At 38.2% G+C, this 16,209-nt stretch overlaps 1 protein-coding gene across 3 annotated transcripts in view; it reads right to left on the bottom strand.

The window, feature by feature from the left end:
* Positions 1-12,970, bottom strand: part of DOCK2 (dedicator of cytokinesis 2) — a 197,750-nt gene extending 184,780 nt beyond the window's left edge. For 2 of the 3 annotated variants that reach the window (XM_005442667.4, XM_055717969.1), the window contains exons 1-2: positions 12,730-12,968; positions 2,444-2,527 (exon numbers count right to left, since the gene is read on the bottom strand). In XM_005442667.4, the coding sequence (XP_005442724.2) occupies positions 2,444-2,527; positions 12,730-12,772 (127 nt within the window). In that variant the 5' untranslated portion in view covers positions 12,773-12,968. Of the gene's footprint in view, positions 1-2,443; positions 2,528-12,729 lie in introns of all 3 variants that reach the window. The other variant, XM_055717970.1, reaches the window with a different exon arrangement.
* Between the last annotated feature and the right edge of the window lie 3,239 nt (positions 12,971-16,209).

The raw sequence follows: 16,209 nt of genomic DNA on the forward strand, positions 1-16,209 counted from the left end.
ACACAAATAACCAGCTTCCTAGTGTAAAGTTCAATTTGGAACCTCAAGAAAATGAAGAGCTATTACGGGACTTCTTAACAAGAAACCCTTTCTGAATGAAAAGGGTGCAGTATTGCAGTAGTGGGAATTAAAATTCTAATTCAGATTTTGTTCCATCTATGCCCCAGTTAAGTCACAATAAATTTCTACCAAAAACATAAAATGGAGAGTTCAGCCTTACTAAATTACAGCAGAAGCTGTGTCCACTGTGCACAAATTCCATCATGAAACACTACCTGCACAGCAACAGTATCCAACTCTGTTTAATACTTCTATTTCACCCCAAAGAAAGCATTTTATGACTTAAAGCATAAGTTTTCCGATGATAATTTCAGTAACAGATATTATGTCTTCCCTACCACTTTTTCTCTCACCATTTGTAATGCAGCACAGGTATTTCAGCCATGCAACCAAAGCAGAATAACAATAATCCCAAACCCCAAACAATAGTGAGAAAGGCAAAGTTAAAAGGACACTGACCTCAAAGATAGACTTGGGACAGATAGTTTTTTCAGGTTTTTCAGCACTGGGATATTTTTTTTCCCCAGTATCTTCTCAACAATAAAATTCCAATTTACTTCTAAAACTGAATTATTTGCACATAGTCTCCAATTTACAACCAAGTGTGTAAAATCTATTTAATCCCATTTACTGTGACTGCACATGTATATTCTGTGCATGCCAAACAAACTGAAAGAGCACGTAAAATGAGCACAGGAAAAAAAAACAACTGTTACTGTTGGTTACCCTTCAGCTGCAGCTGGCAGCACTTTTTTTTAAATAGCTGATAAAAGGTGGGCTTCACCTGCACTATACAAAACCTTCCATTCCCTCTTTGACAGACTTATACCATAAAGCAACTATGACACAGCATGTTAAGGGCAGAGGATTCAGAAAAGACTTTTAGAGAAAAAATAACCTTATAAGATCACCACTCAACTTGCTAAGCTGACAACCTGACAACAAAGGTAATACTGCAGGAGTCAGAAACCTGAAATGCTGTTTCTGCAATTAAAAGGGATAATATAGGGTGAGGGGTTTTCTGGTTTGCCAACGCATTTTTTCATAGCAGATATATTTAGAATGGAGGCTTAAAGAATTATGCAGACCTTTCATTTTTTAGGATAGGGCATAGATCAGTTACTCATAACTTAGAGAAACACATCTCTTAACTAATAGTCTAACAAGTGACATCAAAATTTTGATGCTTAGAGATACTGAATTTCTCTTAGAAACAAAAGAAAAAAAAAAAATGCTTCTGTGCTCCAAAACATTGGAGGAATGGTTTCTGAGATGCTCTTCTCTCAAACACTTGGTTGTTTGCATGCAAAACGACCTAGAACTGTAAGTGGAATGGGCTGGGCTCAAACAGCCTCAGATTCTTTGCAGCCCTATGACCACAACATACAGTGGGTCTTTCAACACGGAACTGTCTCTATAACTGCCTAATGCAGCAGTTGGCTTCTCTTTTTATTATAACTACAGTTAGTAAGATGTAACTTGCACACGGTGGAAGTAGGTTGGAGAAGATAATTTTACAATACATTTTGCAAAGCTTGAAGGATTTTTTTTTAAGCTCTTACCTTGTCAAGAACATCACTGCAGATTGAAACTAAATTACTACTACAATGACACTTGCAGATACCTAACTGTTGAGTTAGCAATAATAATTGCATCCTCGTTGCTTTATACTAATAAAAACTTCAGTAGCTTCAGCAGACTTGGGAGAGAATTCAGTAAGATTGTGACAGTACAGTTCAAATTAATATGGAGAAATACAGTATCACTACAGTTTCGACTATGAATTCAGCTTCACAAATGCATGCTGCTTGTATTTATTTTACAGTTATGTCAGTTGGTCAGATACCTCCACATACCAACTATGGCCAGTTTGGATCAGCATATTGACTGTCTATTGTACGTGACTTGCCTCGGACTGTTGCTGCTTAGGATGTTCAGCAAGTCAGATGGTTTTCAAAAATGTTTCTGTTATGCTGACCTACAGACTACTTAAACATACTAGATTTCCATATTATATTATTCGATGACTAGGGTGCTGAATATTTTCTAGCAAGAAATATTTAGTTTAGAAGCAAAAATGGACTCCATTAAAACCTCAATCAAATCTAATGCAAGTTCCACCAGGTATATTACAAGCTGGCATGAACTTCACAAACTCAACGTTCACCTCAATGACTTCCTCATTTGATAATGGCTTCCCAAAAAACCACATGAACCATAAAATTTCTCATTTTTCCTCTCCCAAAATGAATAGGTTCTTCCGCAAAATAGAGCGCCACCACTAATACAAATAAGAATTCTGGACATTAATGTAACACAGGGAATTGCTGGGAAGTAGAAGGATTAAGTTATTCACACAGAGAAACAAATACAACTGACTTACCTTCACAGGACTCCAAGATATGGACCACATCACCAATCTGTAGAGGCAGTTGGGATGCTCCTGTGCCTTTGAAATTGTACATAGCTGAAAAATTAAAGGTTGAAAATACTGTTTTTCAATACAGCCATATACCGCAGTTAAACTGAAAACCAGGCATGGTTATTAAGATCCTGATACTATGATAAATACACTAGAATAAACAAATAGAAACATAATTCCATCAAGAAGCTTCATCTATTACCATTAATTAATTGCTTTTCTGGTGATAATACAAAGGTGTTGAAAATGGCCAATGCTGAAAACAAACTGAAAAAAAACCAGCATACACATGAAAACAAGCTATTCATCATAACTGCTCTGCACAGGATTTAAAAGCAACTATTTAGATGCAGGTCTTCAATATATACACATTCATTGTGCTTCAGAATTGTTAGTATACTGGTCTAAGAATTTAAGTGGCCTGTTTACAGAAATTTATGGCTACACTTGTGAGAAGGGGCGCAGAGACACATATGAAAACTGAACTTAACTGAATTCTTTCCTGGGTTTAGAAGTTTCACCTTAACGTGAAACTCTGTATCACATGGAAACAGTAGAAAGTTTCATCATTTTCTGTACTTCATCATTCTGAAAAGAACACAGGAACAGCAAGATTTTAGAAGTGTTCTAATCAGAAGTATATCTACATGTGGTTAGGAAACAGCTAAGTTCCAAACAGCATTGAAGAAATTAGGGTTCTTAACTAGTTCTTACATTCTAGGGCTGCAGGATGTGGGCTGCTACGGTAAGCATTTGGTTCTGTATATTTTGTTTCTTCATGGGCTTAGTTATAGACTTTTACAATAGCATTACAGTTGAAGTGGTTATAAAAGCTAGTATCACACAGGGAAACCAATTAAAATATGTAAGGCTGAACACACAATTACATTGTAGAAGCAGGAACAGTACACCAGCTATTAAACATGACCTCTGTTGTGCAGTAAAGATATCAGCTGGCAGAGTTTTCTCTTTTTTCTCATGGCAGCGTCCCAACCCATCCACATATACAAAGCATCAAAACTTGTAGTATTATGGACTAGGGGAAAACCAATCTAGAAAGCTGAGCCTGTCTTCAGTATATTCCTGCATTACTTTTGCTCCCTCCTCCAGGCTTCTAAAGCAGGATATTAATCTCTGCTAGGCCAAAATGTACACTAATGACATATTTTACTTAAACAGTTAAAATTATGTTTAAAGTCTCAAATTAAATTGCCTTTCATGACAATGCCTAAGGTAGGAGTGTAGAGCTAAACAGATTCATCCTCCTCACTTTTTCAGGCATTCCATGCATTGTGTTTCTTCTTTCTTTTGCCATCATTACATTAATTATATTACTGGAAAAAAATTGGAAGGAATTTCAGATTTAATTAAGAGGCTTATAGGACAAAAATAAGTTCTTATTTTTCTTGATGTGAAGAAGCCTTCTCCACCAGTTCCTCCTCCTGATTAGTTAGAGCAGGGCTTGAACCATTAAACATAAAATGGGAGGGAAAAAAAAATAAAAGAGGAAAAAAACAAACACTAAAAACTTTCAAGTAAGGCTCTGCTGTCCAGATTCAGCCATTTTTTTCAAAAGAATCTTGAAAACACTGCCACGCCGATCCTCAGAGAACTGCCCTAGCTCAACACAAAATTCAATTTAAGTAGTAGGTGTGTGTAGTACATGTGTACTTATGTTCTGATTGGCTTCCTCTCATTAGTCTTGAAACAGATTTCAAGAAAAGGAAGATAGCAAACAGCCCTCCTAAGTTATCACAACCTTTAAAGAGGTATTTCCAGTAGACTCTGTGTGTGCTCTTACTCTTTACCTGAAATGTACAGATTAAGATTACTGTTGACTATAAACTGCTCTACTTAAAGTTGTATTTGTCTCAAAATACAGATGCAAATTACTGAGTCATATATTCACCTTGCAGCTTGCTTTTGCTCTCTCAGAAACTTAATTCAAGAATAATTCATATATTGAAAAGTGCAGTAACAAACTGACAAAGGAAGTGGCTGTATCAGCTAAGACTTTTCTAAATGAGTAAGTGGAAACGTCATGAAAAGATTTTGCTGTAGAATTCTGATTGTTTGGTAGGATGAGTTTAACAAATTCCTTTACAAAGTTTTAAGCTATAGACCTACCCAGATATTTTGTGATAAGAAATTTTCTCCCATATACCATTGCAAAAACCTCTATGGTCAAACAACCTACCATCAGCTACATCCAGATGTATTATCTACAGCACCAGACAGCTTAACTATCACATCTGCTCATTTTTGAATAAAAATTTGACTATTATACCAAATTATGTCTTCAGTCAACTGTGACCGATATAGTTTCCCTTACAAACTCTGACCGTCTTATATTGAGAGCATAACCTCAGAGTTCACCAGCCTAGAAGAGGGTTCCCTTTCCCTCCACCCTCTGTTGATATCTTTGGTGTTGTGTGTGTGCAGTTTTGTGCGTACAAACACATATTTCATTTATTTTGCTCTTCAAAAATACTATATAAGCTGTGCTTATTTAAAGGTTTGGGTTTTTTTGAAAGATACTTAAAATAAGGGGGGTTGGGTTTTGTGGGTTTTTTTTAAATAAACTCTCCAGCCATTAGAAATAATAGCCCCTTCAAATCAGTCTGAATAACTTCCTACCACACTACTCCCTGGCATTCACTGTCACAGGTATAAATACAAAATGAGACAGTATCCTCAGGGCACAGAAGGTGGCCTGCTTAAAGACCCCGGCATTCACTCTAAACCCCGTAGCAATTACTGACCTCAGGAGCAACTGACATCATGGCAATAAGATTAGTGGGAGAGACTGGGACAGCATATGCCCCTCCACAGCAACCAGCATCAAGCTAAGGTGTTCCCGTCAGTGGTGTGTCTGTACACAGATGCTGTCATATTCTCCCAGAACAGCACAGAGAATGCACAAGAACTCGAGCCTTAAGGCACTGTTCCTAAATACGGACTTTACAGTTCATTAAGAATACAGTTAGCAAATTTCCCCCTGGATAAGCAAAGAATAAGACTTATCTTTCTAGAGATCACCATAACCTCAGTCATAATTTTATAGCAGGACACAACCACACACACAGAGGGGACACAGAAAACAAACAAAAACAGCAATGCAAAATGCCCTTAGATTCCAGGAGTTTGGTTTAGCTCCTCTGGGAGACAAGCTGAAAGCCAGTACACTGCAACAGAAATACTGTTTCAGAAAGCAAGCCTAAAATGTACCAGGTCAAACTGCTAACATAAAAAAAAATTTCCAAACTGAACTCTGCCCAAGCAAAAGTGGGCTTTGAATTGTACCTCAGGAAGATGGAAGCGATTCCCATCATTCCCACAAAGCTATGCCCAAAGAACCCTTTCTTGTTCAGCAAAAAAAATACAACCTGTAAAGACAACTACTCTAAGAAGCTTCCATGTCTGACTCTACCACCACACTCACATTCAGGCACCCAGAGCAGCAGTGAAGACATCTACCAGCATCGATCAGAGTAGCAAAAAGTGAGCATGAAGGCTGAAGGGAACGGCTATGACTCCATTTAGTTCCTACCTATCTGTTAAAGCCAGAGCTGTCGGTGCGATATGCACATTCCCCCAGTAGATATATACGTGTGCATGCTGTTGAATATAGGCATGGCTATGAAGCCTGTTTCATTAAACTTGTTTTCCAAAGTTGAGTAATGTCGGGAGAGGACATTTCTCTTGACATTCCAAGATACAAGGTAAATGAATAGTCAAACTTTGTTCAGAGTAGAATTCCTATTAAAATATAAATTCAAACAACCACAGATTGAGACAGTTAACACTTCATAATTTAAATTGTATGTCCTCAATTTAGAAGATGACACACAGAAAAAATATTTTAAAATACCACACTTTGTACCTTGTTTGGGAACATTCACACACAAAACACTCTAGAAAACTCACAGTAATCCAGGTTAACAGAATCCTTTCCTTGGAAAGCTAGATGTCCTCAGTATTCATGCACTTTAACAACATCAGACTGTTGCTATTCACATGCTCAGGCTGTAAGCTAACAAAAGATGGGATCGGCGAGCAAGGAGAATCCCACAGACCTGCAACACTGAAACCATTTTTTACCCTAATCTTCCTACTTGTCTTTTCTGCCTGTTTTCTTGCATGTGAAGCCTCTGCCCCGTTCTTTATAATAAATACAAGCATTACATCGTTTCATATTAAGGCACATTTTTAGTAATAAGCTAACTTTCAAGTTGGTTTCCTTGGCTATTTTCCACACTCCCATTTAAACTAAATTTGAAAAAAAAATTTCCAAGGTCTATCTTTGCTGCTCTTAATGTGACTTTACCATAATAGCAGGACTATTTGGAATGATTTTTATGTACTAACTCTTGAAGTGTTTTGCATATTCAAACAATTTCTAATTAATAGCCTCAGCAAGAATCCTGTTCCATTTTATTTTTTAATTATTACAGCTCTACTTTCATGAATATTAATGTAAAAGTAGTACTTTCTTTCCTTACAGATCAACTTTTTGTGTTCAGTTACCATTTTCCTCTCATGAAAAAAGGGTTAAATTACTTAGCAAGCACACAGACTCATGTGAAAGTATTATGAAGTCGTAACAGGACTTCTTGACTTCTGGAAAGAAACCTATAAAATTTGCGTTCTAGTATTCTGAGTAATGAACTCCCCAAAAATCTCATAGAGCAAGTGTGCTTATAACAAACATGACATGGCAGCAGTTCTAATGAATATTTCACAGGTCAGAGATGTACCAAAGCTCAGCGTGGCTTAGAGGCCAATTTAATTTATTGCAAACCATGCTCAGCAAAGGGTAGCTCTTCAGCTCTCAGATAGCAAGCCATTCTTTCAGGTAACAATTGAATAAAGATTTCTTCACATGCTTAACCTTGGGGCCAGATAGAGCTTTTAGCTGACTTGAGCTACTTATTTTCCTTCTTAAACACAAAAAAGCCCATATGGATTATAAGAACCAGGAAGTTCTAACATACCCAACTAGTTCTATGAAGATGTTGTTTCTGACTCTTTACCTTTTCAATAGAAAAGAGTAGCAAGGTCATTTTTCTCAAAAGTATTTATAAAGAACAGAGTATTTACGTGGGCTTTTTCCTTTTCATGAAGATCATGGATAAAGAGATTCCTTTCCCAGCTTTGCCTTCATCTTCCTGCAGTTTACCTTTTGTTGTTTCCCAAGCAGCTAGAACAGTTTGTTGGGTTCAGGGGTTGCAACCTACTCTTAACACAGCTCTGCCTCCCTTACAGCTCAATCTATTTAGATTTCACAAAGATGTAAAATAATTTTCTGAGGTCCTCAGCAGATGAAATCAGACAAGCCAGTCACAGCCCTTCACACTCAAGCTGAACATATTCTTTTCTACAGTTTCAAAGAAGTTACTCACTCCTTTTCCTCCCCCAGCTTACACTTCAAATCAACAACTACCCATTTTCAGATTCAGAAGTACAGGAGTAAGTCTGACACTTGAACTTTGCATGCCAGCACAGTATTTTTTCAGCTTGTAACTTTTTCCTCAAGGTGAGTTTCCTCAAGGTCTGAACACTTTTCCAAACTGAACAAGTTTCCAAACACTTCATCTTGCACATTATTAGGAAACTGTCATCCCAAACCACAAGCCTGCCACGACTTTTCTTTCTTATACCGTCCATAAAAGCAGCATACATTTATGCTGGGAAAACTTCAAGACTAAAAACAAGCTTCATGTGTAAAATCAGGATTATGGTTTCCAAGTGCAAAGCTCAATTTCAGCTATCTTGGAGTATCCTGCTTAATTAAGTAAAATACTAATGTGGGCACATAGCCTGCATTCAACAATAACCAAGGGATTGTGTGGTTTTCCAAATCTACTCAGCATACTACTGCTCAACGAAGCAGGCTGGGCCCAGCACTCTCAAGCTAAAACTCTGCTCATCAGTGGAAACTGAAGGCATCAGGCACATTTCTAATAGAAGACAGAAATTCAACATGAGATTCGTTCATCAGAGACTTAAAACCAAAGATTTCTGAAAACACAGAGAACAAAATAGCTCTATATGGTCAAAAAGCTGTCTCAACTATTCCAAAAGCTTGTCAACTTTCACACTTTGTCTCAGGAGCCTCAGTTTGCCTATATTTATTTTCCTAGACACAAGAGCCATCCTTACAATAATTAAAAAACATTTCATTTCTGACTATAGTTGTCAATACCCCATATTCCAAAGCCTTATTACCCCATGAGTTTCCTACAGTTAAAATTTAGCAATTGCACTACTTTCCCTACAAGTTCTAAGAGCATAAACTTACTTAATTTCCAAAAGCCTCTTTGAACACCCTTCCAAAATTAAATCCTCGGTGTGACTATTTCCCTGATTGATTTAGTTTTGGGTTGAGTTGTGGGTTGGGTGTTGCTTTTTTGTTGTTGTTTGGCCGGGTTTTTTTATTTGGTTGGTTTGGGGGGTTGTGGGGGGGGCAGGGGACAGGTCAGGACAACTGGTGCTCATATGTGTACATGTGTGTTTGAGGGTTTTGGTTTTGTTTTTGTAAATTATTCTGATTGAAAGATTCTCCCACTATTCTCACCAAATTATATGATGAAACTAATGCATTTAGTTTCCAAGATAAAGGAAAATAAACCAGACTGTGAGCCAACAGCTTGGCTATGAAAAGGAACTCCTGGGTATAAGCTAGAGCTTATTGAATTTGTAGTTATTTATTAACTTAAAGCAATTGTGCAGAAGCAGAAATGGAACGCTCCCTACTGAACACAACCCACAAGAAAAGGTTACATGTAGGAGTACTTACATAACTAGCATTCTGTTACTGTTGGAAAGTCCATTTGATTATTGTTCTAATTTTCCCTGTTCTGCTTTGTGACAGACTAGACCGCAGCATTACAATTGTGATTTTTTTACATACAAGTATAAAAATACTTATAATACTATAGTTAACAGGAAAAACCTTTTTTAACCCAGGAAATGGACTTACTGAGGATGAGGGGAGAAACAGCAAGCGGTAGTAGTATTACCACACACACACTGACACGGCTTGCACAGATTCTTTTTACGTCAAACTGACACATAGGCTTGTGGCCTAGAATGCAGGGGAGCAAGCACAGGTTAAAGGAAATACCACCAGGGCTGCAGTGCCTGTTCTCCCCTGTGACCTACTCTAGATATTAAATGATTTTCTGTTTTAGACTTCCCATTGGAAAGCACAGTCATACCTACCCTTCTTTAAGGAGAAATTCAATAGGCATGGAGGACACAACTAAAAAAATTTGTAGAGCAACAAAAACAATCTGTTATGGCTACGGTAACTCCAGTAGAGGGAATGTATAGTCAAAGTAAAGGTAACAATATTGAAGACCTACTGTTATCTTCCAGCTTTGAAATGCCTCATGTCATGGATTCCTTGAGATCTGATGCCTGCCAGCTAAAAATTTTACAAACTCAATATATTTACCCTAAGCCTCACAGCCATAAAAACTTTAGGGATTATTTCTGTCAAAAGTAGGCTTAATCTTATCTGGCCCGTTATTCGTCCTGCACAGGCAAGGATGTACAGTCTTTGCTCTGGAGCAACTTACTTTGTGGCTAACCAGGTTTACTTCACTTCTTTTATGCATACAAAGGAAAAGGCATCATCTTTGAGACTTGTCAGAGTGTAAAGCAGAAGTCCATCTGCTGCTTCACAAACTGGATATATCACTTCTACCTGTTTATAGGAAATGTATCAAAGCTTTGATAAATTTGCGGTCTGCTTTTGAACACTAGCAAAGTTCTTTAAAGATACAGATAATCAATTGCATCATATCCTACTTGGTGCACTCGATAGTCTCTTTTCATTATTCACACTCTGCCAATTTATTTTAGTCAAACAGTGGCTGTTTGCTGCTTTAAGTTTATCTCAACAGATAGTCAAGTGCTAACCGACTTCTTAATTTGCAGCAGGAAATTAATTTTAAAAACTTGCAAATGGAAAAAACCAACCAACCAACCTGACATTTTATTTTACCTTTGTCTTCACTCTTCCTGATACAAAACTATCCTTTGTGCCCTAAATGCTTATGTGACAGCAGCTTAGTCTTTCAGTTAGTTCTAACCCCTAGTCCACAAGTTACAGGTCACTGTGTTGGCACCAGGAAGCTTCCCAAGTCTCAGGACTCCTCATCCACACGATACAACAGATTTCTAGAGTATTCAGTGAAGTGGGTAACATGAGTAACCCAAATGTGTCTGTAGCACACGAGCAGTTGTAACAATCAGACTTCTTATGATTCTGGTCTCTGCTGTAAACTCAAATAACCAGAGTGAAGGAGACAAGTCTTATCAGAGAGATGGGTGAGAGGAGAAGCAATATTTGTAGCAGACCACATTTCAGAAAGTGGTACCTGCACATAGTAGTTATTGCACTGGTACCACCCTACAAGCCACACTCCAAAATGAGTGCCATAGTTGTTAGAGCTGACAATATTTGAAGAGCCACAGCACTGGTCTGCTACCAAATCAAATAAAACCTAGTCCTCCTGAGTTTCTAAGAGCTCCTGAATTTGTCTCTATCGCAGTTTAAACTTAACAGTAACAACATATAGCCATTAAATGTTATTTTCTAATACTTGATTTATTTTTAGCCACTGAAAGTGTTCACAATAAGTGATTCAGTTAAAAGTTTACTAATTTGAAATAAACGTTCTTAGATCAGAGGTAGAAAAGACTACTGCTATACAAACCTGCATGTTCTGAATGTTGTATTTTAAGTCAAATAGTGCAGCGAACTGTTCAATCGAAATCAACTGCAGTATTCATGAAAACACCCCACTGGATTGTAATTCTTGTATAGCCAGTGACCATATCAGCTATGAAGTTAGAGTCAAAACTTCCCTGTAAACAAAGCACGTCAGACCAACTGCTGAGCAGGTGAGAGAGATCACAACCAAGGGCCTTTTCAGAGGACATGCACTGGTCAAACTCGGTGGGCTGGTCCACTGCAGAGGTACATGCAAGAAAATCACTAGCCTGTATCACATTTATCAACAAGTCAGGTTATTTGGCTCCCATAATGTTAAAAATCATGGCGCAAGATGACCAAGCCTTTTTTGTACTCACGTGAAATCACCCTGACGCAAAATGTTCCTTGTAAAAGCTGCTAGAAGTGAAGCTTGTTTTATATTGTTCCTGTGAATAACCGATTAGTATCTAGCACTTTTATCCATGAGATTTTATCCATCACTAATATAAGTATACAAAGACCACATCCAACGAATCCTGTCATCTTCTCCTGAATGAATAGGTTTCACAAAAATAAGTGCAAAAATTAAGTACTCTGTACTATTCGTAAAAATGAAACGGAAAATATTTACGCCATTTATTTTGTAATATAAACTGCCACCAGAGTAGGCTACTTCCACTTCAAAATTCTGCCACTGCTGCACGTGAAAGTTGGACAGGAAGACATTCTTCTCCTCTTATCAATTCCTTGATGATTTATTTCATTTGATCAAGTCAGTTGGGTAGGTTTTTTGGTTTTAATGCATATCACAAAATACTATGGCCTTTTTAAAATAAAAAATGTCTTTTAGAAGAATTGGGGGATTCCAGACTAATAACTACATGCTAGTAGATAATATAAAACTTTAGCACAAGATTAACTGTCTTCTGTACTGAGAACCTGCAGTTAACTTCAGCAGAACATTTCTTTCAAGTGCTTTAGCTTTGATTCCTAATTTTAAGGCCGGGGGGGGGGGGGGTGGTGGTGTTGGTGGTTTGGTTGGTTTTTTTGTAAACAGCAATTCAGTCCTTTATGCAAGTTAACATCGATCATTAAGAAAAATCAATGCTGGAAGATAACTTTCCTTCCACAAAGCATTACTTACCAACTCATATACAAGCTTTTCTGTAATGCTAACCTCAACTGACAGCCTCTCAGAAGCAACTGTAGGATTCCCCTTCCCCTCCATTTCTTCCCCATAACTTCTAGCTGCTGTGTATTATACAACACGCTACTTACTCAGCCTGTTTCTGAAATATCAACATGGGAAAAGCCACATTACTGTGAGAGTAAAAGAACCGACACTCATGTACTTGTCATTCTGTTTGACAGATTAAAACCTTGTACAAAATTGATCGTTTCAATTAAGCCAAGATGGTAAAGTGGAGGGTGTTAGCTCATCACACTAGAGAAAACACCTGCCCACATCCTGTTCATAAGTTATGAAGACAAAAGTCAAACGGCAGTTTACCAAGTTACATACCCACGCCAATCTTCTTGTCTGTCTTCTGCCATCTTGCCATCATACATGAATCCGTGAGGCTCCAAAGGATGCCCACCACCAAGGACACCAAGATCGATAGGATGTAGACTTCCAGATGGGTAACAAATAAAAACACTGGAAGCAAAATCCGTTTGCCAGCTGCCCTCACTGAGGACCAGCAGGCGGGCAGAGGCAGCTGTGAGGGTTCTGCGAGATTTGCTGCTGTTCGGAGCTTCCTTCCTCTTTTCTCAACTCAAGATATTCTGCCCCAGCCTCATGGGGGAGGGGAATCCCAAGCTGGGTGTTTCTGTTGCATGATACTGGCTGTAACACACAAGCAAGCAAAAATGAGCAACACCACCCAAGTCCTCCGCTGCACCACCATCCCTAAACTTAACATCTAAGCTGGAAGGCTGTTGTGTTTAAAGTCCAGCTAGAGTAACAAGCTCTAAACATTGGTTAGTTCAGGTCAAAACACAAAGGGGGCCTTACTTCTTAAAGGACACCAAAACCCAGATTTTAAAGATTTGACTCTATGAGACACTACATCTTAGAACCTACTTTCTTCTAACCTGTCCTGGCATGGGGATTTGTTTTTCTAGCAAGCTACTTTTTCATGAGAAAAAGAAGAGGTGAAGATAAAGCCACATTCAAATTGCACACATTCCTCTATTTCTGTAATTTTACCTTTAGAGGAAAAAGTAGTTTCTCTTTATTCTCTAAACAAAGCAGCATTTGCTTCAAGACTTGTTGTAAAAGGCATAACTTCAAAAAGCAATTTATTATATGTTTACAGCCTTCTATTTTCACACAGGCTGCTGCGTGAGCTAACTTAAATAATGACATTTTGGATGTGCAAAGATCAAGCCAAGTTGTTTGAAATTTGGATTAAGGACAACATACCAAATTGAAGACAAGTATGTCACCTTCATTCAGGTTCTTTACTTATAGTTTGGAGTTTTGGAGTTGGGGGGGGGGGGGGGGGGGGGGCGCGTGAGAAACCCACCACCCCACCCCAAACACCAAAAAATAAGAGAAAATGCTTTTAACAAATTTACTGTTTCTTTACCTCCTGCTCAGTACAATAAATTCATGAGATAATCCTGTCCTCTGGATATTACATGTCAACTTGGCAATCATTGTTTACCAGAACTACTTAACAGTGCTGTGCTACAGCCCTCAGGATATTTTTGGTAACACATGACATGTCAGTTCTTGATTCTTACCAGCAGTCATGAGAAGCAGAGAATGCCAGTCTGTCTTGTTGCACATGGAATTCTGGTAATTTCTGGAGGAATAGTACCTTAAAATTTACCACCAATTTGCTTGAATTGCCCTAATCTTGACCATGTCTAGTTTAGCAAAAAGATTTAGGTAGTTATTTTTTTAGATAGTTGTTTCCCCCCTAAAATAACACTGCAATTCATGTTGTTCCTTAAAGTGAGCTAGATTCCGAGCATCTCAGAGTATCTCCATCTACAACCAGCTTCATCTGAAAATCCTAAACCTTTCTTTTCCATGGAGCAGCCACTTTATATTGTTTAGGTATCAAAAAAAGATTTTGAGGCTGAACAGTTTCACCTTTTAGTTTCCTATATATTTTGACTAAGAACTTCCTAACCAGCAACAACCAATTCCTTACCCCTCCAAACCCCTACTGCAGCGCATCACCCCTCCCTACACACTGTTGGACCTAAAGGTGATGACTTCCATTTGTTTTCTTGTTCTATATTGCTCTTCCTCGTTATGACTCTCTGTAATACAAAACTCCAGAGAAAAACTGTTCTTTCCTAGCACTCACTTAAAAACATCCTTCATCATATGGGTCTAATAAATTTAATACAACTGTATATTTTGAGAAGAAATTATCTAAATAAATGATACATGGAAATTTCACCTCCAAACTGGATCCAATTTGCAATTGATGCCCCGAATCTTTTCCATCTAAGAGCTGATTGTGCAGAGCACAGACATCTAAATGCCACCGTACACAAGAAGATTAGAGCCCTGTCCCCACCTCAGAGCTCACGCCTCCCTTCCCACCGTCCCAACTCCCCACCAACGCTGTGACTTGAGAACCAAAGCTTCTGAGGCCACCGCTGCTTCCCACCTGCCAGCCCCTTCCCCCACACCCCGCTCAGCATCGCACACATCTGCTGTTGTTTCCCCCTCTCGTTCTTTCATGATGTTGCTTTTACAACTCATCAGCTACGAGCACCTACGGCCGCTTTCCTGTAAGCTCACCAAGACGATCTCCTCACCCGTGTCTGAATTAAGTCTTAGCTAAACCTTCTAACAAATAGACTGAGCAACAAAAACTTTTTTCAGCTTTAGGAGGAAAATGCATTCACAGAGTAAAGCATGCATGGTAACCCTACAACCCCATGTTCCTACAGCAGAGGACAAAGCCCAACGCAGGTCTAAAGAATTAAGGCAGATAATAGTTACCTTTGTCAGTGGAGGTTTTCATTCCAGGTATTCGTAGGTTTATTTGTATAACCTCCATTCCACATTACAATTCCACAGGAAAGAGCAGACAGGTAATGATTCATCACACTCATGTACCTTCCAGTCTTTTTTAAGTCTTTTTCAAGGCACAAATTTTACAGGCAAGTAGAAAATTCCCCACTTCCCCAAAAGAAAAATCTTGCTGCCTCAGGCATTTACAGGTGTAACTTACCTTTTTGGGGGGCCAGGCAGAAGAAGGGAGAAAATTGTTGCTTCAATATCGCTATCAATTCCAGAAAAGAGTTTCTTGTAAAATGCTGACTACCTAATTACCGATTTTTAGCTATGCCCGTTTCCCTTGTACATAAAAAATTACACAGAATACAGCGGTTGCGTAGAACTGGCTCTACATTCTATTATCTACCAAGATCTGTGACCACAGTTGCAGGAAAGCAATTGATAGGGAAAAGTAGAAAAAAAATATGGAGAGTATTTTCATACGCTTTGAGTACAATACCTTAACTATGTTATAGCACAACAAAAGCCTTAATTCCAGGCATCTTCCCGCACCTAATAGCTGTAATCCTGCAAAAGATTTGTAAGCACGTGTGTATTATTTAAGATGATAAAGGCTACCTATGCAAAGTAAACTACACCAGCACAGGTAAAACTGTAGTTTTGGGGGGCAAGTAGATACTCCTAATCATTTTTATTTGAAATTATATCGCTGGTTTTATTTGTAGCATTAACAAGTTGATTCAATTTTTTAGAGAAAAAAAAAAACCCAGAAATATGATACGCCAAGTAGCTCAATGTATTACTGTCTTAGTAGACAATCTATAGTTTGGTACTCCCATTTAAAGTACATGCATCCAATGTCAAGTTACTGAAGGTTTTCCTCTAATTAAACAAGGTACTTTAGTTGTTTTACGCTATTTGCATCTCACTGTACAGTGACAGCAAGCACAGTTAACTTTGACCATCTGCATAAAAAAAAAAAAGGTTTCCTTCAACATTTTATAGCATGAAAAG

Source organism: Falco cherrug, chromosome 8 (genome assembly GCF_023634085.1).
Source record: "Falco cherrug isolate bFalChe1 chromosome 8, bFalChe1.pri, whole genome shotgun sequence".
Lineage (NCBI taxonomy): Eukaryota > Metazoa > Chordata > Aves > Falconiformes > Falconidae > Falco > Falco cherrug.